This window comes from Leptinotarsa decemlineata, unplaced genomic scaffold (assembly GCF_025532065.1).
Source record: "Leptinotarsa decemlineata unplaced genomic scaffold, Ldec_3_MD MMD2_tig00000035_RagTag_RagTag, whole genome shotgun sequence".
NCBI lineage: Eukaryota > Metazoa > Arthropoda > Insecta > Coleoptera > Chrysomelidae > Leptinotarsa > Leptinotarsa decemlineata.
In genome coordinates, this window is record NW_027412540.1 from 12,660,624 (window position 1) to 12,687,690 (window position 27,067).

General features: G+C 34.1%; 1 protein-coding gene across 1 annotated transcript in view; it reads right to left on the reverse strand.

Moving 5' to 3' along the window:
- The window catches only part of nonC (serine/threonine-protein kinase Smg1), a 94,164-nt gene that overhangs the window by 57,968 nt on the left and 9,129 nt on the right, over positions 1 to 27,067 (reverse strand). The window contains exons 3-5 of the mRNA XM_023157447.2: positions 23,720 to 24,601; positions 17,369 to 19,910; positions 11,988 to 13,298 (exon numbers count right to left, since the gene is read on the reverse strand). Coding sequence (XP_023013215.2) covers positions 11,988 to 13,298; positions 17,369 to 19,910; positions 23,720 to 24,601 — 4,735 coding nt within the window. The remainder of the gene's footprint in view (positions 1 to 11,987; positions 13,299 to 17,368; positions 19,911 to 23,719; positions 24,602 to 27,067) is intronic.

The following is a 27,067-nucleotide window of genomic DNA, read 5'->3' on the forward strand; positions in this document are numbered from 1 at the left end:
ATCCCACACAAAGCCACGTTTTCTCACTTCAAACAAAATACGCAAAAGTTTAAGAAAAACTTAAACTATTATGTCTAGTCCCCATTCTAGCTCTCGCGGTATTCCATTGGGAGTCAATGATAAATAACAAAATAGGAGTTGTTGTTGAAAACGTGTTGCCTCAGGGCTAGTAATAGAGTGCCACCAAGATTTAGCCAAAGCCTTGATAGTTAATAACATTAGGCTGAGTTGGGTTAAAGAGCACGACAGAAGTAAAGGTAATCGCATTGCCGACTCTTCAGTCAAGGAAGCGGCTAGACTGAGAATTTAAGGACCCAGTGACACCTAAGGCCAGATGACTTTGACAATTGCGGAACTAGCAATCTTGCCAGGATCACCCTGGGCAACCCTGGCAAGCTGGCGTCGAAGAAATATCCGGCGATGACCAGGAAAAATCTACGCTTAACAGTAGGATTTCTGACTGGCCACTGTCAACTAAGGAAACACCTCCCCACAATATGGAGCTAGTGGACACACCTCTATGCAGGATGTGTGAACAGGAAGATGAAACTGTCAGGCATGTCCTATGCGAGTTATCGTCAATAAGAGAGTGAGTGTTCGGCGAGTCTTGGCCTACACCTGCCGATATAAAGGAGATGTCTCCTAGTGACCTGTCCACCTTCCTGGAAAGGACAGGATGGACGATGACCTAGAAGGACAACTCCTCGGGAGGATATACAATGGGTCACATGTGGCCTGAGTGCTGTGAGCCTACACTCACCCTCCCGACTCTACAGATCAAAGAGGAGATGCTGTTTAAGAAAAAAACGAGTTGATATGCACCTCAAACTGTAAATGAATTTTCGTCTCCTGATTAAAAGCTAATAATAAAAGTTACGACATATCGCAGTAATCCATTTACAAGATGGAAACAACACCAGCTTATTTTTCTCAAACACATATTCACATTTTTCAATCGTGGAACAAAAACGCAGGAAAAAAGCACGATGGTCTATCGCAAAGCCAGCTTCGACATTTTTTTGAGATCTAGTTTTATCTGTTGTCTAGCAATGAGACCTGCAGAGAAAGATAGAGAGTGATTTATCATTCACCAGTGAATAAGCAATGTTTGAGTTTTTAGTCAATCCCATGGATGATGTCTTTGCAAGGCTTGCTTGTTTATACATCATTTAAGGACAATTGAGTGCAACACTGCATTCGTGATTCTGTCTAGGCTGGTGTTCAATTCATCCTATTGAAGGATACGTTTTTTCAATTTGAAGTATATTCGAAGTTCCTCAGAAAGTTTGCAAGTTATTCAAAAAATTCTTCAAAACTCGAAATTTATCATAACTCCTGTTATAAATTTCTAGAATATGCAATTTCTATAAGAAACTTCGTATAAGCTTTGAATAAGAAGAGATTAATTCATTCTCAGTTTGAAGTCAATATTAGCTTGTTTTTCATAAACAATAAATCTTATTTTTCATTTCTGATCTACTCGCGATTGAACACTGCGTGGACTGAAATATGGACTGGAAATAAGATTGAGTTTTTGTGGAAGTTGTATTACGTGGGAAAGTTCACTGCAAATATTAGAGGTTTGTGGTAGATTTATTTCATGGCTCAGGGCCGTAATAAATAATAATAATTTACTTTATGATAATCAAGTTATCGAAACTCACGGAAATATCGAAAAAAACTTACGATAATATATGGTTATTAATGATTGTTCGGACTAGTCAGTCCTACTGTGAATTCCTTTGATTTAAAGTCGAAATAAACCAGGAATCAAACGTTTCAAGTCGATATCTTCATTTTATAACTTTTCAAAATTATTATCAATGTCAGAATTGTATTTTTTTATAAACAAACCATGATCAATTATTTTAACATACTAAGTGAACAATATTAATTTAAAGCAACAACATTCTCTCCCTCGTGAGACATACTCGTCTTGTGTCTTCTTTTAGCCAGTAATATTCAGGAAGTTTCAAAAAGTTCGGCCCTGTCAGCCATCAGTTTTTGTTTGCGGTACTGTCTTCTCTGGTACTTTCATGTGCTACATTCTCTTCTTCAGGGACCCAGTGCCAGTCAGATATGTTAGTGATGTCCGTAATTTCCGCAATCCTTAATGATACAAAAGTTTTGTATCTTTTAGATTTGAAACGAATCCAGTGCAAGACAATTTTTGAGTCTGTCTATAAATGAGTTGAAGTAATATGCATTTCAATGTTGTTTTTGATAGTGTTCATGAGTCTGCTAAACATAATCGGGGCTTGTAACTCCAATCTGGGTATGGTCATCGGTTTCATAGGTGCCACTCTTGATTTAGCACTTACGAAAGATAATTTGAATTTTTCATCGTATTGAAATCTCAGATAAATGACAGCTAAAAAAAAACTTTCCCACTGCTGTCACAAAAACCATGTAGTTCAACTTGTTTGCTTTAATACATTCCGATACCATAGCATCTAGGTAAACTCGTTTCATTAATTTTCGTCACTTCTCCTATGAGTTGTTTCCATCTTGTGTTCATTTCCGTGGATAACTCATCATCCCAGCCTATTGCAATCCTTCATAAGTTTTGCATTAAAATTTAGAATTTCACAACCAGTGGGGAAAGAAAACCTAATGTGACAAATGCAGACATGACCACCTTCAAAACATCTCGATTCGTGGGAATCTTGGTTCTGTTCAAAATTTTTGAGTCCAATTTCTGATGGTTCAACGAAAATGTAAAACTATTTGCTTCAGGATTTCATCAGGGTCCCAATACTCTCTCAGGTTCTTGAGTAAAAGTGCTAAAATTTTTCTGATTTGGTGATCGAAGATTCACAGGAATTTTGTCAATCACTTCCTGAGAATATCTTATCCAATTACGTTTTTCAAATCCGGCTCGAAGAACCAATGTTCGGACTAGTCAGTCCTACTGTGAATTCCTTTGATTTAAAGTTGAAATAAACCAAGTCGATATCTTTTATAACTTTCCAAATTTATTGTCAATGTCAGAATCGTCTCTTTTTATAAACAAACAATGATCATTATTCTAATATACTAAGTGAACAAAACTGATTTAAAGCAACAACAATGATCAAAAAAATTGCTAGAAAAATACACCTTGTATAAAAATTATATGATCATATTCTGAATAGTACAATAAATAGAAGTTCAAATGACAAAGTGTAGATATATTTTAAATATATTTGCAAATAAAGAAAGATTTTGGGTATCAACCAGTGGTACCCGAAAAAAAGACAACGTAGTCATAATTTAACCCATTTTTCAACTCCTATCGTTTATGATATCTCCAAGCAAACATTCAAATTTGAATAACCATGTATATGAAGAAAAATTCGACCGCCAATTCAACAAGTAAGCTGATGGGTGTTGAGAAATATAATTATAAACAGAACAGTAGAAATAACTATGTATTGAACATTTCTTTCAAACAATGAAACAAAATAACAAGTTCTCAAAATAATGAATCTAACTGAATTCAACAACTATGTTTGTTCAAGTTTGTTGAGGAAATAAACTAGGTTGTGTACCTGTAACACGAATGCACGTGCCTTGGTATTCATAGAATATGTAATGATGAGAAATTTAGGCAGGTTAATGGGATAATTCTTTCATCTTTTGATGTGCGCTATCAAAATATTATAACAGAAGAAACATTACTTATCAAACTTGATTTAAATTTTTAAACTTGCATATGAACGTGAGTGGTGAAGTTATCTAGATTGCCTTTCAGTTGAAACTATGAATGTGTCTACATCAACAGTATTTTTGTGCAACTGCTCCTGCTGGGAGCTGTCTTTCAAGTTTCTGAAAAATACTGCAACCGCCTGAGCTCATTGTGTTTTGAAGATGAATCGGTTTGAAGTCGCACATTATACAAAGGAGGAATCCATCAAATGTAGAGGAAGAGCAGAGGGGAGTATGCATACTGAGGTCAATAAGGACAAAAATGAAACAAGCATTTTGGCTTATTACTTCTCCATCAGTATACAGACACCAAAAAAAGTAAATTTTTTGAATAGAAAATCTAAACAATCAACCTTACCCAACTTTCCTACTTCACTGGACTTTGTAATATATCTAACAGATATTTGTACAAATTTTCTCACAGAGAAAATTCTTGCAAATGCTGCACAACGTAAGAAACAGAGTATATTTGTGTCTTTGGCATATAAAAAAATGTCAAATTTTGTAATAAAAGCGTGTAAAGGGTTAATTTACATCAGATGTAAAAGACAGTTTATAATGCCTGATTTTTTTTATTGTTATTTTTGATAATTCAAATAATTTTTTTGGTAAGGATGATCTCTTAATATTTTTTTTTCGGTTAAGAAAGGTTTCATATGAAAGAGAAAGCATTTAATGCGCAATATGCATATGACTTTTGAAAGAAGAAGCTATGAACATTGTTGTTAAGGAAATGGCGGTGACAAAATAATTGATGTCAAACAGTTTTGACAGATATTCATTTAAGTACATGGCTTTTCACTCAACATATATTTTAAAAATATAATACCTCTTGAACTTATAACTATCATGGTAAATTTCACAAATGCTAAGTTTACTTATATGCATTATATGTACAGATTTGCTGACGGCAATGCATTTGATGACAAACGCGTTATGCAAATAGAAAAGTTTCGGATGCACGCATGCTCTTTTCCTCAATAAGAAGAAAAGCTGAAGCATGCATAATTGCAGGTGCTGGCCAATTTCAACAGCTACTCTTAATTATATTTATTTTTCTTCACATTATTCCGTTATTTCAATTTAACGGTAATGTTTATTACTGTTCATTGATCGACTGTGACTTAACCAAGGTCGCGCTCAACGCTACTTGTGTTTCTCGATCGTTCTAGGTGTTGCGTCGCTTCGAGAATATTCCTATCGGCTTCCGAAGACTTTCTACGGGATATATAAGCACCACCAACAGACAGAAAAGGCAAGTCCAGTAGAAATTACGGCACAAAGCGATAGACATTTGAGTATCAATCTGAAGTTTAGTTGAAGTTTTTGTGTTGTATTGACAGTGTTGTAGGGAAATAAAGTTGAGTTTAATTGTACAGTGAGGTCTATTATTGTCTAACCCACGGGGGTAGGGAATAGAACTGACTAAAAATCATCTCTTCTATGGTGAAAACAAAAAGTGTCGATTACGACGGAATGTTCAAGGCTTTGAAAGCGAACCTGGCCGAGACTGATGATTACAGAAGGGAGGAAGATGAACGCAGAAGAGAGGAAGATGAACGCAGGAGAGAGGAAGATGAACGCAGAAGAGGAAAAGTGAAAGCAAAAGAGAAGATGTACGAAGGAGGGAGGAAGAACGATTACGTCAAAATGAAGATCGTGAATTACTACTAAATATTCAGGAACAACAGGAAAAGACAGAGACATACTAGTAAATATTCAAAACGAACAATAAAAAATGGTTCGATAAAAAGTGAACCTCAGACTAATACTCAAATGTTTTTCACCTTTTTATATTACCTCTTACCGCACTTTCCACTAGACTTGCCTCCTCTGCCAGTTGGTAGTGCTTACATATCCCGATGGAAGTCTTCGAAACCTGATAGGAATATTCTTGAAGCAAAGCGACACCTAGAATGATTGAGAAGCACAAGCAGAGTTGAGCGTGACCTTGGCCAAGTCACAGTCGAAGACCAACGACGGCCGTAGTTATTCTTTCAGGGGATAATTTACAACACTATTTTGAACATGCATAAAAATTATTTCAATCAAGAATCAAATTTGTCCTAAAATGAATGGATATTATACAATTAGTTTTATTTTAAGGGAAAGCAGATGCGTATATATTTTTCCAAAAGTATCTAGTCTGCATTTCAGTACGGAAGCCACTGGTTAAAACCTTGAAAATCTTCTACAGCTTGTCAAAACTAGAAAGAGACTTAAGAATTCTATCTCTCTCTCTCACACAATCTCCTAACGAACGCGCATCTTAGGGGAGGTCCTAACACGAGACTTTGAAGTCGCTACCTAGATTCGAAAAGCTGTACGTAAGAAATGGCTGTTGATGATTAAAAGGGCTTGTGCTAAATTTAAATATATCTAGAAAGTTATTAAAGTCATATTCTCCTTATTTTCTTCTTAAAATCACCTAAGGATTCACACACATATGAATCAGCATCTCATTCCGAAATACCCTGGATGTCATTTTAATTCGAGTCTATGCATTCGGATCTGGTAAATGTAAGATGTATAAAGAGTATTTTAAATTGTGGCGAAGTTGCCTATTTTCAGGTACTATAAAACGATACCAAAAATCAAATCTAGCTCTTTTGGTTCCAAAGATACGAACAAAAAAAAAACAAAAAATTTTCAAACTCTATTTTTGCTGTATCTTCTCCTTTTGCAGAAATATTGGATATCCCTTTACACTTTACAATAGTAACTTTTATTGTACTCTCATAATTTGATCGTACAATTTTTACACAGGGTGTTGTCTGACTTGGGGCTCAACTTAGACATTTTAAATACGAGTATAAAGTTTTTGTAGTAATTTTTGTTATAGAAAATGTTAATATGATATCTTGAATTTGAAGTTCTTTAGATATTCCCAAGAGTTTAGGTATTAACGGAAAAACAGATTTTTTAAAACAGATTGATGATCATCAAATACATTATAATTTCTTTTATCCCAGCTCTGATATCATGTGTCGATGTCACAAATCTAATATTTCCAATGAAGTTTTTCCAATTTGTACTTTCTTCCGGAGGTTTAAAACAATTCAAGCTTTGTGTTTATCATCCATCTCGCGGTGTTTGATCGGGAGTCAATCAGTAGTAAGATGTACTAATTATTTATTTGACCTCAAACTGCTAAGACAAGCCAAAATATAAATAAATATGTAAATAAATTTAAATCTTGCTCATCAATGATGAACAACTATTCCCATGACACTCTCTTGCAAAGTGATATCGATCGCTGAATGAGAATTGTTTGTTTATCTTTCACACGGTAACTTCAATTGCAAGGCAACTAGATGAGACCAAAAAAAGTCGATAATGAAGCTTGGCTTTGCAACAAACCGCCTTGGAGTGTCTTCGTAAGGGGAGTTGTCCACACTTACTTATAGTTAGGCTAATTCTTTAAGGACAGTCGAGTCCAACACTGCATTCCTGGCAGGTCAAAACAAGCATTATATGGTGTTGGATCGTGAATGCTTTGTTCTTGGGACATGCATTATTGGTTGGAAAATATGAGAAAATATAAATCAGTGTTCAAAAAAAATATGCTAGTGTTGATTTTGTCTTTGCAAGTAGATGTATATTTGCTACTTTGAATCTTAAATGAAGAATGCCATTCGGAAATTTCATTAAAATAAGCAATGCAAACAAAAGAGATACCTATTGTCGAAAATTTTTTTAGATGGAATATGCAAATGAAATGAAATAAAATATAAAGAAGGTAAGGATTGGATTACAAGGGAATTTCTAGAATTAATAAAAAAACGTGATAAATTATATTCAGAAAAAATAAAACATCCTTTTAATCAGGATATACTCAGGGATTTCCGAATAGAGAAAAATATCGTAGAGGAAAAACGAAAAAAAATGAAACAGGAATATTTTCAAAAGAAATGGAGCAATACAGGCAATAACCAGAAAAATCAATGGAAACTCATCAATAATCTTATTAAAGGCAATAACCAAAGTAATCAAATAACTAATTTGGAAATTGAGGGACAAATTCTTGATAATCCCAAAAATATAGCCGAAAAAGTGAACAAATATTTCGTTGATATTGGTAAATCAATAATGAATAGTGTAAACCTACAAACAGCGTCATCTACTGAGTTTGAGGAAATCATAAGTGATTGTTGAATGTACCTATACAATACAAACTCCCAAGAAGTTCAGGAAGAATTATATAAGTTGAATAAAAATGCAGCACCTGGTTATGATAACATAAATACTAACGATCTTTTAACACTCAGGGATTATTTTATACCTATTTTAGTCAAATTAATAAATGAATCTTTCAAACAAAGTATATTCCCAGATATTCTCAAAGTCAGCAAGGTAACACCTATACACAAGTCAGGACCAAATAACATTATTGACAACTATTGACCTATTTCAGTAGTTCCGACTCTGTCAAAATTAATAGAAGTTATTTTAAAGAAACGTATTATCAATTACATGAAAAAATGTGTTGCCTTTGACAATTACCAATATGGATTCCAAGAAAATAGTAGCACCCTGAGTGCAACAATAGACTTCATCAACCACATTGCTTCTTCACTGGATAATAAATACTACACTATTGATGTATTTATTGATCTACGAAAAGCATTTGATATTGTTGATTTCTCTATATTACTTGAAAGAATTGAAGAAATGGGAATAAGAGGAAATGCTCTCTCTTTACTTAAAACATATCTTCTAGATCACAAACAATACATAATGGTTGATGACATTTCAAGCCAAACTGAAACTACCAAAGCAGGTGTGCCCCAAGGCTCAGTCCTTGGACCCCTACTCTATACATTACACGTTCTGTCATTGAAAACTGCTAACATTATAGGTAGATACTTTAAATTCACAGATGATACTGTTCTTTTATATAAGGGTAAAGACTTGAAACAACTCGAAACACTAGTAAATACCGACCTTGAAAAGTATCACAGATGGCTTGTAAAAAATAAACTTCAGATCAATGTAAAGAAGACTACTTTTATAATCTTCTCTCAGAAAAACATGAAACAACACGACATCACAGTGGAGATAGGAGGCAAAGAAATAACATGAGTCCATAATACCAAATATCTGGGACTAATAGTTGATGAAAACCTATGCTGAAATAACCATATCACCCATGTAGAAAAAAAAGTAATTCCAATGGTTAGTGCCCTATATTGTTGTAGAACCTACTTACGCCCATCTCTCCATCAAATATGCAGTGCATATTTCTTATCAATTTTTAGCTATTTAATTCCTATATGGGGTACATGTGGACAGACATTATTCAAAAAAGTAAAAATACTTCCAAAGTCGTGAAAATGTTATTCAGGCTTGAGTACAGAACCTCAGCTGATACTTTATACAGTGTAACAAAGATACTGCCTATTCAGGATGTTCTAGAAATCGAGCAAGGTAAATTTGCATACAAGGTTATACATGAACAAGTCAAATGTAATACCAACTTCACTTTTGTTAATCAGCTCCATGAATACAATACTGGTACCCATTATAATGTCTTTTTAGAATCTGTACGTACTAATATTGGGTTAAATAATCCCATTACACTATGCATGAAAACTTATAATTCTCCCAAGGAAATAACAGATAGCCCTAATTTCAGTATCTTCAAGAATAAAATAAAGAGTTTTTATACTAGCATACTCAACGAAGGAACGGCTTAAATCTATTTAATTATCTGTATTAATTACTATTAAGTTTTTTATTTTATTCACATTTGTATTATGTATTCTCAAATGAATCTTGATAATATTATTTTGTTGTATTGCATAAAGTATTATTATATTGTTTTTAGCTAGTTTTCCGAGATCAGCATGTTGGTGCTGTTTTGGATAACTTTTTTTTGGATAGTGCTGCTATGTCAATTACTATTTAAAATGTTTATTGTAACCATGATTACATTATCTGAATAAAGTTCTTTTAAAAAAAATCTCACAGGAACTTCAGGTCAATTTTGAATTGAGAAAGATGAGTTCATTTACAGTTTGAAGTCAGTACCAACCCATTACTCTCAAACAATAACTCTTATTTTTCATTAGTGACTGACACCGCGAAACAGAAAATTTACTTGAACTATTGAGAATTGCACGACATAGGAAAATCTCATTGGAAATTTTAAAGTTTTGTGTTTCATCATATTTCAGGTATTTGTTGAGGTGGTGTTGGTAAATAAATAGAAAAAGATTTGATTTCATTCAAGCTATTATCAGGAGAGTAGTAAATAATAATAATAATAATGACAATTTTGATTTTACGATATCAAATAAACATTGTACATCAAGATATATAGGTCTGACTTAATAATCTCAAATTTGAAGGTACCCCAAGTCAGTATGCACTGATAGTACAATGAAAGTGGCTAAGCGAAGCGGGAACAGATTTCCAATATTTTTACAAGTGAAGAAGATACAACAAAAAATAGCATTTGGAAAATTTCGTTTTTTTTTTTTCGTATATATCCGGAACTAAAAAAAGTATAGTAGACTTTTTGGGTATCATTCTTTACCTCAAGTTGACCAGAGTAAAACTCATTATTCTCTTAGGCATACTGTTCTACGAGGTGTGATAGAATCAATTTTTGACGGAAAATACATTAAGAGTCATTATAAATGAAAATTAATTGAATAGAACTGGCCGATACTTCATGAAAATACATATTAAAACTCATTAATACAGTTTATAGTATGATTTCCACTATGAAGGGTTTTACAAAAACCGCGACATGGGATTATTTTACGCTTGAGAAAGCTATTGTATAGCGAAACACATGCCGCGGTTTTTGTAAAACCCTTTATAGTGGAAATCATACAATAAATTGTATTAATGAGCTACAAACGAAAATTGTCCAAAACCCTCTATGAAGGAAATAACTGATATTAACAATATATCACGTAAGCCACTGTAAAATAAAAATCAAACATGTGATTTGATATGAATAAAACGCTACAATATCAGTTCTTAGTAATCTATCATACATTATTTTTCTGAGATAAAAAAAAGTTGATTTCTTCAGCAAAGGTATATTTTGTGCATTTGGAACTGAATTGGTCGTATATATCATTCATAAAAATTATGAAGAGTACCGTGAACATTATAGAACCTTGTAGAACACCCAAATCGATTACTTTTTCTTTCCACTTGTTATTTTTTGATACAACAATCTATTTCCTATTTTTTGAATAGGATATAATCCAATCATTCGCAAAACATATTTTTTGGGAAGAAAGGTTTTGGCTTTCTAATTCTCCATCTTTATACTAAAAATATTCGTTCATTTCTTTAAACAGAGCCTAATATAAGTGTATGATGCTTTGACGATTTTATTCGGACTGACCCCTACCACTAATGATTTGTTGTTTTCTATCTTTTGAATATGATATAATCCAATCATTCGCAAAACATATTTTTTGGGAAGAAAGGTTTTGGCTTTCTAATTCTCCATCTTTATACTAAAAATATTCGTTCATTTCTTTAAACAGAGCCTAATATAAGTGTATGATGCTTTGACGATTTTATTCGGACTGACCCCTACCACTAATGATTTGTTGTTTTCTATGTTCACAATTTTTTTCTAACAATGTTTTCAAGTAGAATCGAGTGTTGTCCACATGTGTACTTGTATAGGGTGATATTGACAACCTTTCTTATAACTGAAATTCTTTAAAAAATGCATTTAATAACCCCAACTGTTTATAGTGTAGCACAGAGGGAAGTGGGGGAAAAATTGGAATTTGTTGAATTAGTATATGAATGTTTATATGGGCCATTAAATCATTTTGAATTCACAAAATGGTTTAGACTTTCCCGGCTGAGGTTTTCGGTGTCACTGTTTTTCGAGTTTGTGAAAGCCGTGGATTTTTGGAATTTCTTCCTGAAGTCTCGCTGACGCGAGTGCCTAGCTTCTTCAGAGGTTTAACCATCATGGCTTGCTGTCCGATGACTAACTTTTAGGCTTCGTAAAGCGTATTTACAGGTACAGGTACAAGTACAGTTACAAGTGCAGGTACAAATACAGGTACCAATACAACTGTTTATCTGACAAGGCATAAATATGCTTTATGAAGCCTAAAAGTTAGTCATCGGACAGCAAGCCATGATGGTTAAACCTCTGAAGAAGCTAGCCACTCGCGCCAGCGAAACGTCTGGAAGAAATTCCAAAAATCCACGGCTTTCAAACTCGAAAAACAGTGACACATTTTCAATTCAATTTGAATTTATTTAAATACTTAACACCAAATACTTAGCAATAAAAAAACTTATACACTCACCTCCACCCCAGTAACTCCCAAAGCCTCTTTGATGTTGGGTGTCAATCTGAATGGAACCTTTTCGGGTACTCGTAGAGTTTTTCCTTTTTCGAAACATACATTATAGTCTATGTGAACTACATCTCCACTCGTCAAATCAACCAAAACATTGTCCAAATGTCTGTCTCCGAGTCCAATAATGTAACCGATTATACTCATTACTGCAACCGAATACGAATAACGTTTAACCACTTGCCACCAAACGTCAGCACTTATTGAGTTACACCAGAATTCTTTTGAAAGCAAATCACTAGGAGTTTCGTTCATAAGTTCTGTCAATACTTGTTTCAGGACACTGATTGGCCACTCTTTACGATTATCAATGTTTTTAACACCATGCTCACGCAACAGTGGGTTGAGTTTATTGTAGAAGAGTTCTGATGGTCTCAACACACTTGCATTAACACCTGCTGCAGTTTTAGAGCTTGGTTTTACTATTTCTCTCTGTTGCCACCGTTTGTACAATGAAAAAACGGGTGTCGTACCATCTACCCATGATATTAAGCCTGATCTAGGGCCCAGAGGTATTACTGAATAATGTTGGGCTTGGTAGAAGTTAGGACCAGATGGATCAGCAATCTGTGCCATCATGGTGTTGGTTATGCTCAGAAACTGCATGATTCTTTCATCTAAATGTAAATCTTCCAATCCTTTGAACAAATATGTATAATTTTGTCCATCTGATCCCTGAAACATCAGTTTCTTAGGCTTGGTTTTAGTAGGTAGAACAGATACTAGGTTAGAAACATGTGACACTGTGATGTTCTTTGTTAGGGCCAAACCAGGCATGGCAATTACTGTATCTTTCATGGAATACAGTACAGGACTGATGTCTTGCATTTTCAATGAATAGGAAGCTCTTTTGTGGAACTTTTGTTGGAATTTCTTTTGTATGTATTTCAGTGGTTGCAGGGACTCCTGCGGGTTTTCTGGGTTATCAGGACTTTTCAGCTTTGCTATGACACTTATTATATCATCCAAATATTTTTCTTGAAATTGTTTTTCATGTGGAGTTTCAGCCTCAACACTTGTGACATCCAGAAGTTGTTCCAAAATGAATATAAGAGGTTTAATGATAATTCGATGTTTCTCAATGATCAAAGAAGCCTTTTCCTCTTTGTCTAAACTGATATTCTCATTTACCTTTTCGATTTCATATTCTAATTGGTGTTGTCTTTTAGTAATCTCGGACTGGTGCTGAGCAAGAGTACCCAACCACAATTCATCCCAGAGTAAAGTGATCCTCCTAAGTTCTTTGACCAATGTTTGAACCTGAAAACAATTTGAATTAGAAATATCTGCATTATTTAAAGTGTGCAGCAAAATGATTTGATTGCCATGTTGATAAGAAATTTGAGTTATATTTTTCTTTGGGTATCACTCTTTACAGTATTGGCAAAACAATCTTAGATTCTTAGTGTTCTATAACACTCTGTAATGAATTAGCAAGTACTCTGTTTCTCTTGAGGCAGTTGAAAAAAGCAATTCAACCGGATACTCTGAGAATGACATATGGTAGGTAGGTAGGTACGTCTAAAGTGAGTGGGTCTATTCGACCCTCCACCGCAACCCATAAGGGTTTATTGTGGCTCACACCTATTCACACTCGGCCAAATAAACCCAGCTTCTTAACGAAGCTGATTAGTTTGTATGGTGAGTGGTCTTTCAGGTCAGATGGTGAGAGTACGGATCTGCCGAACTCAAAGAACCCAGCGGTGCAAGCACAAAGTATATGCTCTGCAGTTTCATCATTTTCCAGACAGAGGTGACACACACTGTCTTCCGACAGTCCAAGTCTCTGCATGTGATGATTCAAATGACAGTGACCTGTAAGAAGTTCATCCCTACTGTAGTCCAACAACTGTTTGGAATCAAGCTTCAAAGGGTGAATAAACGCCTTGGAGTGAGCCAATCCTGGAAGATTCTGCCAGAAGTCCATAACTCTCTTTGCCATCCAGGTGTTAAGTGTTTGTTTGACAAAGCCCAAAGCGATGCCAATGACAGGTTCTGGTCCAATGAAGCGACTTGCAGCACCCTCCTTTGCAAGAGAGTCAGTAGCTTCATTGCCTTCCAGGCCAGTATGACCAGGAATCCAGACCAAAGACAATCTGTTTAGTCTTCCTATCGAGGAGAGTCTTTTTTGGCAGTTTGCTACCGATTTAGACGTTGCTCGGTAGGAGCCAAGAGCTTCCAACGCCGCTTGACTGTACGAGAATATTTTTATTGACTTGTGAGTGAGGTTGGATTTATCCAATCTCTCATGACATGCGACACGTGCAATAACAATCTTTTGACAACAAAAAAAAGCAGTAAGAATTTTAGCTTTATAAAGTTTTGCATCATGCCTTTACCTTCATTATATATCTACAATTCCTCATTAGAAATACACAGAAATGTCAAAAAGCTACAAACCAAGTCAGATTTACATGACCATAATACTAGGTATGCTAAGTTATTAAAAACTCCAAGGTATAGATTAACTAAATCTCAAGATAATTCTCTGAATATCAATCTATATAACTGCTTGCCGGAGAGAATCAAATCACTATCTTTCGATCAGTCCAAAAAACGCACAAAAAATATATTTTTGAACACTGCTTTTACTCCACAGACGAGTTTCTCGTCATAACAAAGCAACTGAGTCATGCACTCAACACATCGCTTCTCTGGAATGTTCCATTCTGTTTATGCTATTTATTTATACCTCACTTGATTGTCTGTAACACTTTCAAGATATTATATGTTTTATTGTATTATTTTATCCATTGTATACTTTATATTGTATCTATTTATATATTGACATGCCATAAATGTATTTATATATGTATTCGTGGGGAAAATATATCTATCTATCAAGTGGAGGATCTAAAGGATCCACTACATATTTCAGCTTATGGCATGATTACACTGACCATAATTTTCTTCCATACAGTAATTATTGCTTGATTAAAATACTTGACAAGTGTTATTAGATTATTTCCTACAATTTAGGAGTATTTTGTGCGTTTTTCTGTAGTAGAATAGAATCTTCTCCGATTCCTGGTCTTGTCAATAATATTAAATGGTACATCACTTGCTTTCTTAGAGTAATTTGTAGGAGATGAGGTGTAAAGTTTTCCTGCAAATCTAGATTAGGAAGTCATCACACTGAGATTGTTTACATACGCAAGAAATCAAGTAATTGCAAAAAACTGCAATTACTTGATTTGCATTTGACATTTGCTTCTGACAATTTCGCAGACGATAATGGAAAACTTGAAAGTGAGTCATATTCATTGATAGGTGAAAAATGTTACATTTCTGTAAATTCTAATCTATAAAAATGGATTGCTGTTGGTGGGTCTTGATAAAACTCGAGAACGGCTGGACCGATTTGGCTAATTTTGGTTTTGATTATTTGTGGAAGTTCAGGAAAGGTTCAGAAGGTAAGTAAATACGAAAAAAGAAAAATAATAATAATAAAAGAACTCGCGCTGGATGTAAACAGAACCTGCTCATCGATAGATGTGTAAACAGGACTCGATACAATATAAGCGTAACCTCTCTATGGCCTGGATCGATTACCGTAAGGCATTTGATACAATTTCGCATGAGCTCATCTTGCATTTCCTCAGATGCCTTGCGGTACCCGACAAAATAGTGAGATGCATTGAACAACTGATTGAAAGCGAACTCGCTTTACCATAACATCTGGTCAAGCAAGAGTCCAAACAGGGTGGGTCACTTTCAGAAGGGGTGTATTTCAGGGTGATTCCCTCAGTCCCCTTCTCTTCTGCATCTCACTATTGCCATTATCCGTTGCGCTCAGAAACACTCGAGGGTATAACTGTGACACCCCCGGAAACCGGAGGCACAAGGTCACCCATTTGTTTTATATGGATGATCTCAAACTTTATGCCTCTGGAGAGAAAAGGATCTCCATCAGTCCTTGAGGGTGGTGGAAGAGTACACTCATGCTATCGATATGAAATTAGGGATAGAGAAATGTGCAATGGTCCATCTCAAAAGAGGACAATGCGGGGACTACGGAGAGGATGTGCAGCTTGTAGATGGAAGCATCTTACACCATCTGGATACCGGAGAGACGCGCCTTCCCGAATGTATCGGGGCTTCGGGGGATAGGGCCTGACCAGCGCACACTACGGTGAAAAAAAAAAAGAACTCGAAAACAGCTGGACCAATTTTTATGATTTTTGTGTTTTTGAATAAGTCTTCATCAGAAGTAGGATAATAAGTATTGAAATATGATAATTTATCAATAAAAATAATAATAATAATAAAAAAAGTCAAGAACGACTGGGCCAATTTTTATATTTGTCTTTTTCCATTTGTTTTCGTCGGAAATAGAATATCTGTTTAAAAAAATCTGTTTTTCCGTTAATCAGCTGCCGCCCCCATACGAACGACAACTCTCAGAAGTTGAGAAACTTGTGCGAGCTAAGGACTAACGAGGTCTTACCTTTTAACGTGTGATTCCTAACACGGAATATGTATTGAAAAATGATATTTTGCCAATAGAAATAATAATAATAATAAAAGAACTCAAGAATCGTTGGACCGATTTTTATGATTATTGTCTTTTTGGATTTGTCTTCGTCAAGAATAGAAAAGTAAGTATTGGAATATATTTTATGAAAAATAACAATAATGATAAAAGAATTCAAGAACATCTGGACCAATTTTTATGATTTTTGTGGTTTTGGAATTGTCTTCTTCGGGAATGGGATAATGAGTATTGAAATATCATATTTAGCAATAAAATTAATATAAATGATAATAATATAAGAATTCAAGAACAGCAAAACACATGTTGCGGAATTCAATTTTCAATTATCGGAAATCATCGACTTCATGTTGATGATAGATACTACCTTGCACTGACGAGTGGCCAAACAGCCCGAAACCGGTCTGCAACTGTGTTCCAATAATTGAAAATCTATTGCAGCAGTTGTATCGCCAACAGCATATGCAGGAATAACTTCAGTGAAGATTCCTGCACTGACGCCTGTCGGATATAATACAACACCCTTCGTGATATTAGCCAGGGGAGTAGTTGTTTTCTGTTAGGTGTCAGTCCATTAACCTACAGTGTAGGGAGTTGAAACTGGCCTGAACGAATTGTTTCTTTAGATGATTTGATTTATAGCTAGTCTTCAAGTATGCCCATTGACTATATGTGAAAAAACGTGTTGCGGTTTTGTAAACTATCCAGTGAAAATCTCACAATAAAATATTACTTGAATAGGTTATGGATTCTCATCGAGTATAGACCAATTTCATCACATTTTATTTTTGGGAGACAGATATTAAATTTAATCTAGGCATAAAAATGAGTCACTAACCTGGGAAATTGTTTCAGGATCCTGTTTGCTCAAAGTATCCACCATAGTTTTGAAGCAGATTTGCAAACTATTGGATTGTCCTTCATTATCGCTCTCATAATTGTTATCGTCTTCTTCAATGGGTTCGTTATCTTCGCATGATTCGTTATTTTGTGACAAACAATCTTTGGGTAAAGTTATTTCTGAGAAGTCAAATTTCAAGCCACCTTCAAGGGCTCCTACAACAGCAGGAAAGGTAATAAGGTGAGGTGCGTCTTCAGCTATTCTGCACAATAGATCAGACACTCTGTGTCGTACATAACTTTCAGGGTGGTTTAGTCTTGAAAATAGTTGAGGAATAATGGCTTTCCAAGGTTGGGTTGGAGTAGCTTGCAGTCCCTCCTCCAAAATACTCTGTAATTCAAGAGCATACTTGACTATCAACCTAAGAAGTCTAAGAGTAACTGTAATAGTACTGCATTCTGTACTTTTTGTTATGTTCTCCGATTGTAAGACTAAATGTAAGTACTTGAAGTAGGCATCTGCACTGAGCGCATAATAATGGTAAATTCTTTTCTGAGTACTCCTCCAAATTTGCACCAAGCTCAGCAGTTGATGATCTGAAGCATTATGTAAAACTTTGACAGACTTCAACTGTGACTGTATCATTTCCGAAGTTTTGATCTCGTTCAAGTCAATGTCTTCTTCGTCAATTATGTTTCTAGTTTGTGATAAAATAAGGAATATTTTGGTTAAGTCATTTTCTGCAGTATTCGGTGGTAACAGGCTTTTAATTTCCATACAATGATCTTCACTCAAGTTATTTTTGATATCGCTACTGTGATCAACGATTTTTTTACCCCAACGGTAACACCAAGTGCCAAAAATGTTCCAGCTCTTGGCCAAGCTACCATAGTGGTGAACACTAAATTGCAATAGTTTTCCTATAGCAATCTCGTTCATTGGTATAATATTAGAAGCTACATTTTCCACCATCCCAATTTCTGGCAATACCATGATTAGTTTTCCTAAGGGACTAGACATATCCATCAAAGATACATTTTCATTTGTTTGCATCCAATTAGTCAATTTCAACAGAATTTTGCTACTTATCTTGCGTAATTCATTGACACCATACAGTTCTGCATTTTTTGATATTGCAGTAGAAGCAACAGCACACAAATTGAAAGTCTGGTTACAATCTTGCTCATGAGCATAAGATACTTTAATAATTTCAAAAATAGCTCTGGCAATATCGACTGTCCATACAGCAGTGTCTTGTACCTTCAAAATTACCAAATTTGCTACATCAGTTAAACTATTCTGTGGTCCAACTAGCAAGTCTTTATCTCTAAAAAATTTATGGATATGATTAATGGCCATGCTGAAATTCTTTTCCTTTCTAGCTCTCTTAATGATGTCCAAGCGTAAGTTACTGCAGAATATATTGAATCCTTGGTTCTGCACCTTTCCAAAATATTCAGACCACCAAAGAATCTTCCTCAGGATAGAAGACTCTATTTTGGGGATTTCGTTTTCAAAATTTTCTGATACCAAGAACACCGTATTAGCTAAACGCTCCTGGGCTACATGTTTCAGACCATTTGCTACATAGTGTAGAAGCGAATAGTTTTGTAGGAAAGTTGAAGGAGCCAGATGTAAGTAATCTTCAATAGTATTTTGGATAATCAACATGTTTTCATCAATTTTCAAAATACAATGGTCGTCTTTACTGATGGCTAGTTTCAGCGCTATGTTGTACAAATTGCTTTCTGTGTTGGATAATTTTTCATAAATGCTCCATGCATTAGAGTTTTCTTCATTGTTCCAAGTTGCTAGTTCAGTGAACGCCAAATTTTTTGACTCCATTTCACACAAGACTTTATTACATTCCCAATCCGTAACATTGAACCAGTATTTTCTACCATTTTCAATATTTCCCTGTTTAGAATGCCAGTCAAATAAGTCGATCCAGTTACTCAATTCTTTATAACAAATAATAATTTGATCCATGATAAAATTTTGTATATCCACATCGAGTTTTTTGTATTTATCTATTGATTCACTATCTCCTCTCTCTTCCAAAATATTTTTGTAACCTTCTACGGCTAATTCGTATTTTTTTGAGGCCTGTTCTGCTGCACACTTAATCCAAGAGTAACGTTTTCCTGTCGTCGTTTTACACCAGGTGTACAAACCGTACAATGCCTCTGGTTCTTTCAAATGCAAATATGCTAATGTTATGATCATTGCAACCCTCTCAAATTCTACATTATTTGTTTTACCCAAAGAAACATAGTCTTTCAGGAAGCATTGTCCATTTCGAAGTGCTATATTCACTTCACCACAGTGAAGAGCAATGTGCATTATAACAATTCGGATTCTGCAGAACCACTCATTGCAAGTATTCATATTTGCAATGAAAAATGATCGGACTACTTTTGAGGCGGGAACCATAGCAATCGCGCAACCTTCTGATGCATTGTAGATAGATTTTTCTAAGTGTTCTACAAATCTGAGTAACATTCTTACTCGGTTTCCCATTGGCACATTATCAGCTTTCCTGAATAGAAAAAAATTTGAAATCAAATAGATAGAAGATACAAATATTTGTTTATGACATTACGTTTTACAGACACAAAATAACAAGTTTTGCAGGGTACAAACTTTTATGTGAATATGTTAAACATTTGAATATTTTAACTTGAAAAATAATGTAGATCTAATGAAAACATGTTTTTAAAACACCGACCTAGAGCACTGTCTTTGTACCCGTGTTTAGCTAACCTAGTTATCATTATCATGAGGTGACAAACTTTTAGTTGTCTGTCTCATAATTTGAAGTTAAATAGAGATCATTTTAAAAGACTAATGAAATTAGTTAAATTGCACAGAATATTGATTCAATAATTCAATGTATGAAAACATATTAGAAAATGGTTCTATGTTCTTAAATTTTCAGCATTGCAACAAATTATACGTGCAATCCTGGGAAACATGAAGATCATACGAGCTTTACTTTTGAAGTATTATAGACTGGAACAGCACCACGTGTTTTGCACCAATCAACAATTAAATAAAAGTAAATGAAATGAATTTTGATGAGCATGCGCTTACAAAGATGACGAGTAAATAAATAAATAAGTATCACCAACCGCAGCTATTGGTTTACTAACCCTCCAATCAAACCTAAATAAAAATTCAAACTGCGATAGTTTGGTTTCATCAGGGGTTCATAAAACTGACAGGCGATATGTCAAGTGGTTGTGTTTCAGTTGTACAAAGTACATATTTGTTTATTCATTCGCGGGCAAGCCAAGCCCATTTAATTTAAAGTATAAATTACAATGTTAAATTATAATTGAAATAAAATCAGATAAGGTACTGAATTACAAATTGCAACTAAGAATAGCTTAAAAGGGGTAAATTTTAGAGTATAAAATGACAAAAAACAATGAGCGACAATAAAACATATATCGCATATACTACCTTAAATTATACACTAAAACATTAAAGCACAGTATTCCGTAAATAAGTTTTAAAATGATGCAAGGAGATGTTAAACATCTATTGGATAATCGTAAGATTCTTGGAATGCAGCTATTGAATGTGTGGTTCAAAAAATAAAATGGTACATAAAATGTTTGTTGGTGTCGAGTTGAGTGATTTTGAACATGTAGATAAATTTTTTGTAGGAGTTCAGCACAACTGAATTTGCCGTTAATAATATTGAAAAGTAGTGTCAGGTCTCTCTGTTCCCTCCTAGTTTCCAGAAAGGACATGCTCAGAGATTGCAATAGCAACTCATATTCGCAACGAACACCCGATTTATATGCTATGTATCTGAGGAAGTTGTGTTGGACATTTTCAATGTTCTTAATATATGTTACAAAATGAGGGGACCGAACAGAAGAACAATTCAGGTGTGGACGGACCAGTGAAAAATAAAGGGCTTTAATAACAGTTGGGTCACTGAATTCGTGGGTTAGCCGTTTGATAAACCCTAGCATTTTCATGGCTTTAAGGATAGCCGTGGGTATATGTAGATTGAAGCTCAAGGTGGGATCAAGAACAACCCCAAGGTATTTTATTTAATTAACAGACTCCAAGACATGACCATTTGAAGTGTAATCAAAAGTGGTAGAAGGTACATGGGATCGATAAAAGCGCATGACATGGCACTTTGTGGCATTCAAGTCCATGCCATTTAAGAAGCACCAGTTTGATAGGTTGTCAAGGTCAGTCTGATGCCTATGAGCATCCAATGGGGATTTAATAATTAGGAAAAGTTTTAAATCATCTGCAATGGATAATGTCATTAATAAATAAATTGAATAATAAGGGACCAAGGTGTGACCCCTGAGGAACACCAGAGGTTACTTCGAATAACGTGGAGTAGTGATAATTTGCTCTAACCATTTGAGTCCTATTCGTAAGATAACTACTAATCCGTTCCAGTAGTACCCCACCTACACCATATCTGTTGAGCTTTTGGAGTAAGAGGTTATGGTTAACCCAGTCAAACGCTTTAGAGAAGTCAATGTACACAGAATCAATCTGGCAGCCCTTCTCCAAAGATTCTGATAAGAAGTGGGAATAAATAACTAGGTTTAATTAGGTGCTTGAGAGCACAGGGAAAGATGAAGGTTCTGTACTGGGGTTCTGAAAGTCATTCCAATAATATCAGCAGACGAGTTGAGTTATTTCAATTCTATGAAATGTCTCCACATTATAAAGCCATCACATTCCACAATGTACTACCGGGATCATTTAACGAAATAGTAAGTTATATTTAAAAATAAATGTATAGCATTACTATTAGATAATGAAAAGTTATTATAAAAATAGTCAACTCTAAAAATATGTTTTCACAAAATGTTTTGTGTATATTAAACATAATATGTATAAATTATGTTATTAGTATTTATGAAGGTGTCAATAAAATAAACATAACACCATACTGGGTGTACTAATAGAAACAAAACAAGGTTGATTTCACATTGATGACATTGAAAAAAATCGCTTAGACCCATTGATTTTCAGTTTGAGGAGAAATTTTTTGTTCAACTTTTCAACCTTGTTACTAGGCCTTTGTATCACAATTTTTTCTGTGCACATGCGTTAGCATCAGCCACGTTTTATGTACTGTAAAAACAGTAAAACTGTTTTTATTTTTTTATGCATCAAATTATGCAATTAATCATAAACCAGCACGTACCGCAATTTTTCATAAAAATACTGCTAACTACACATTGAAAAAGTGAAAGTAAAAAAAGAGAACGTTTTTTTCTCAGATTTTTTATAATGGTTTTCTTGATATCTACTTCACCAAATTTCGAAAACTAGCAAGTGCAGTTGAAAAAAGAAGACAATAATATTTCAATCAAAATATAACTTATCTCCTAATCCATTTAAGATTTAAGGGCTGGATCTTACTCCATCAAGAAGCTGGAAGTGACAAGGTTGAATATCGTGTGCATACTTTTCAAAATAAAAATCGGGGATGTGAGCAATTTTTTTCTAAACGCCAAACCGTGAATATCCAGAATATACAATTATAGTATACCACCCTTTCTTTCATTTTGACTTTCATGCACACTTGACTTGACTTATATGTCACCACCGTGGTGACATTTTTATTATTATAAAAAACAAACTGGATCCAGGAAACTAATAAGTGATGTGAATATTCAGTTTCGTTTCTGATGTGGTGGAGGACGGACGTGCCGACAGCGACGGTCTACAAAGAAGGTACGCAGTCGCCATTGTTGGAGATGAAACTCAGTTTGTTTTGTGAATGTCTGCCGTCATAGAACGTGCCACCGTTAAATTAAACATGTTTGTGAACAGTCTATAAGTGTTGAAGAGAAACAGCACTCCGATTCACGCCGGTTGGAGGCCGGGGTGGACCGAATGTCCACGTGGGAGTGTTATAGTGGATTTACATAACTGCTGTCCCCATTCAGGCAGGATTTTACCAAATAAATGTATTAATTATGTGTAAAAAGTCTTAAAAAATTAAGTGTTTTTTTATAATAAAAAGTTTAGATAAAAAAGGGGTGGCAGCATTGCACTGACGAAACTCCTATCAATTCTGATAGGAGGAGGATGGACAAATGTACCGAAAGGAAGCAACGCTCAAAAACCTAGAGAGAAAGAGAGTGAGAGATGTGAATATTTCTCCTGGCTCTTAATTAAAAAATAATGGGATCGAAATTGAAATTTTCACAATAGAAGAAAGCCACAATTTTTCAATTTCTGAAACTTGGCTCTTTTATAAGATTTGTTGTTCAATATATCCAGAATATAAAAATATATGAATATTTTCCAGAATGCAACAAAGGAATCATCTATAAAACAATGAATAATTACCTGTCAACTTTCTTCACGGTAATTAAATCATTTCCCAATTGATTTAGCGCTCCTTCAATTTTCATGAACGTCTCATTTGGCTTCCCTAAAGGAGTCCTTAGTTTATAATTCACACAGAACTCTGCTGCTTCCAGTGTAATCCAATTATACAAAACTTGTCTGTTGTTGAGAGCTAATTCATAAAACAGTTCCATATTCATTTGAGGTTCAGATTCAATAGCCCAACAACAAGTGAAAATATCCTCCATCCACGTTGAATCCAAAGGTTCATTTTTTAGCAAATAGCTCATCAAAGTTTTGAAATGTAAGGGGTAAATTTCACCATCTACTGTTCCATTCAAATGCAAATGCTGAGCTAAATATACGTTGTAATTGTTGTAGTCTTTCAAGGTTGTGCTCTTTGTTTTCATGGTGTAAATTGAATTAATACTATTCAGTTCAACTATGGCTATGTCCCATGGTATGTTCGATGATAGTCTTGAGTAACATTCTCTTATAAGTTGTTTATTTGAGTTCATGTGAAGTTTACACAAATCGCTTACGCATGCCAGAAATAGATTTGACCAAGACAGTTGCTTATTTGATAGTAGTTTGTCTAGATTGTAATGGACAGATAATACAATTTTCTCATTGAAATTATATCCACAATGAACCAGAGCATCAACAAGTTTCAAAAACTTTTCATTTATATATAAATTTTCCAGATACATTTCAGAATTGTTGAGAACATCATTCAACCACTGAAGGAGAAGCAACGTTACGTCTGCTGAGGTATTAGTGCAAAGCGATTTATGTAATACATCGAGAATTATGGCAAAGTTGCCAGAATTTGGAGAAGTGTTGGGTACATCATTAATGTTCAGTCCTTCTGTTAATGCAAACCTGCAAAAGATAAACAATAACTACTATCATTACTATTCCATTTGATTACAGCGAGTATATCTTATCCCTTTCAAAACAGTCAAAATATAGAATCCTAATAAATCTAGAAAATGTATAACTAGAAGAAGTATCGTTAAGGCAATAAGTTGTAATAAATCCACATCTGTGAAATACATGTTGGAAACACTGTCTCTTATGTCTGCTAAACAAAGGATAACACTGAATATGCTAATATTTATAATTAAAATTAAACACAATATGTTGCCAAATTATCTGAGTGATCAGGTAACCTACACAAATAGTATTCCTACACACTCCACTAGATATAGAAAAGGAAATTTTTATATCAGAGAGCAAGTAGGTAGTGACTCTTTGTATAGTTCTGGTCTGATAAAAAGATGTGATTCGTTGAATTCATTCAAAAGAAAATGTATTGAATATATTTAAAAAAAAAAACTAATCAATACAGTTTATTGTATGATTTTCATTATAGTGATTTTCACCAAAGTGTTTTTCACTATAGTGAAAATCATACAATAAACTGTATTGATTAGTTTTTTAATATGGTTTTTCATCAAGTATCGGATAGTTCTCTTCAATTATTCGAATATATTTCAAGTGATATTTATCAATAATTTGTCTTGTTTTCTTGTTTCTTATTTTCACAATGTGACTTGTCTCTATTTTTATATTTTTTGTTTTGTATTTTATAAGTGACTGACTGTACTATGAAAAGCATTATTTGCTAATAAAGAGTGATATATTATAGTAATTGGTAACAAGTCTGGAAATCAAAACAAAACTTTAAATTAATAGGTTCACTTTGCCTACACCATTTGTAAGTTGTCTTCAATAAAAATGTATAATTTTTTCTGAAAATAAGATAACAATTCATCACAGGAAGTTTGTCTACTTATCGAACACATACAAAGATTTACACTTTTCTGCTACTATTGGTATATCAAATTTTTGTTTACAATTATTGAAAAGTTCACCTCTAAAAAGTTGCCTATTCAAATAAAATGATTTTGATTGTACACTATTATTAATTGAAGTGCTTCTTGAGGTCTGTCAGCTTAAAATGTAGTACGAATGAGTTATCCAAAATCAATGTATTTGAAGCCAGTAACTTACGATGACATAGAAGATATAATTGATGATTTGAGTAGAAAGAAGCCTCTGGATTTAATATAACAACCAAAATTATAGAGACTTGAATCAGAATTTTCATCTCTGTTCATATTGAAAAATTGTCTGTTGAGTACTGCAAGGATCTATATTAGGATTATTTTTAAGAAGGTGAATTAATTTTTTAAAAAAGGCTGAGTATTTTTTGAGTTTTTGCATTACATGCAAACAAATCTTTCCTCTTCATAATATTATTTTAGATGAGCTGTCCTACTCACAGCTAAAAGTAATTTAGTGAACTCATTGATTTGTTTTCATTTTATATGGTATGTGTTCAATAAAGTACAATTTTTATTATACAGGGCTCTTCAAATTCGTTTCTGTACATGGGGATCTCGTAAACGATAAGAGATGGTTAAATTGTGGCAAAGTTGCTTATTTTAGAGACCTATTCAATGATGTAAAAAAATTGAATAAACTTTTTTTGGTTTTGGAGATATACAGAAAAAAACAAAAAATCCCAAATTATTTTTTTGCCTATATCTTCTTTATTCGCAGACATATTGAAAATCTGTACACATTTTGCTATTGGCACTTGATGTGGGCTATCAGAATATGTCCATGAATCTTTTATATAGGGTGTCATCTGACTTGGGCCACCCCCATCTTTGAATTTTTACAAACCTGTATTTTTGGTTGTAGTTTTTAAATCGTAGACGTTCACTTCATACTGAGAAATTAAATTTTATTTAATATTTCGAAATGTTTCGGTAATATTTGATTATAACTGGGTGCATTATTCCTTTTTAAATTACGGCCCTGGAAATTGATTGACTGATTTAAATGAAAACACAATGGCAACTTTCACGTCTTCCTATGTACCGTAGAGTTTTTTTTCATTTTCAGGTACCTATTTATATTTTTTCCATTGCTAAGATCATTTTCTACAATGAACTTCGAATAAAACTTTTTATGATTATCCGAAACATATCTACAACAAAAATATATTATATGATGAGCAGAAAAAGATATGTCATCCAAAACGAACACTATAATTGTAATGAAAATTGAAAGAAGTAGTTTATATACACGAAAAAAATTAATGGCGCAATAAATGTTCGAATTATTTGTCTCGAAAATGGGCCAATATGATGGCCTGAAAGATTACCAGATCTTACTATTTTGGACTATTTTCTATGGGGGACATTGAAAAATAGGATTCACGCTGGCCGAGAGACAGAAAATGTGGAAGACTCGAGAGGATTTTGAACGATTTCGCAACAATGCAGCAAATAAGTGTATTCAGGGCAATAAATAATATGAAAAACCGAGTTCAAA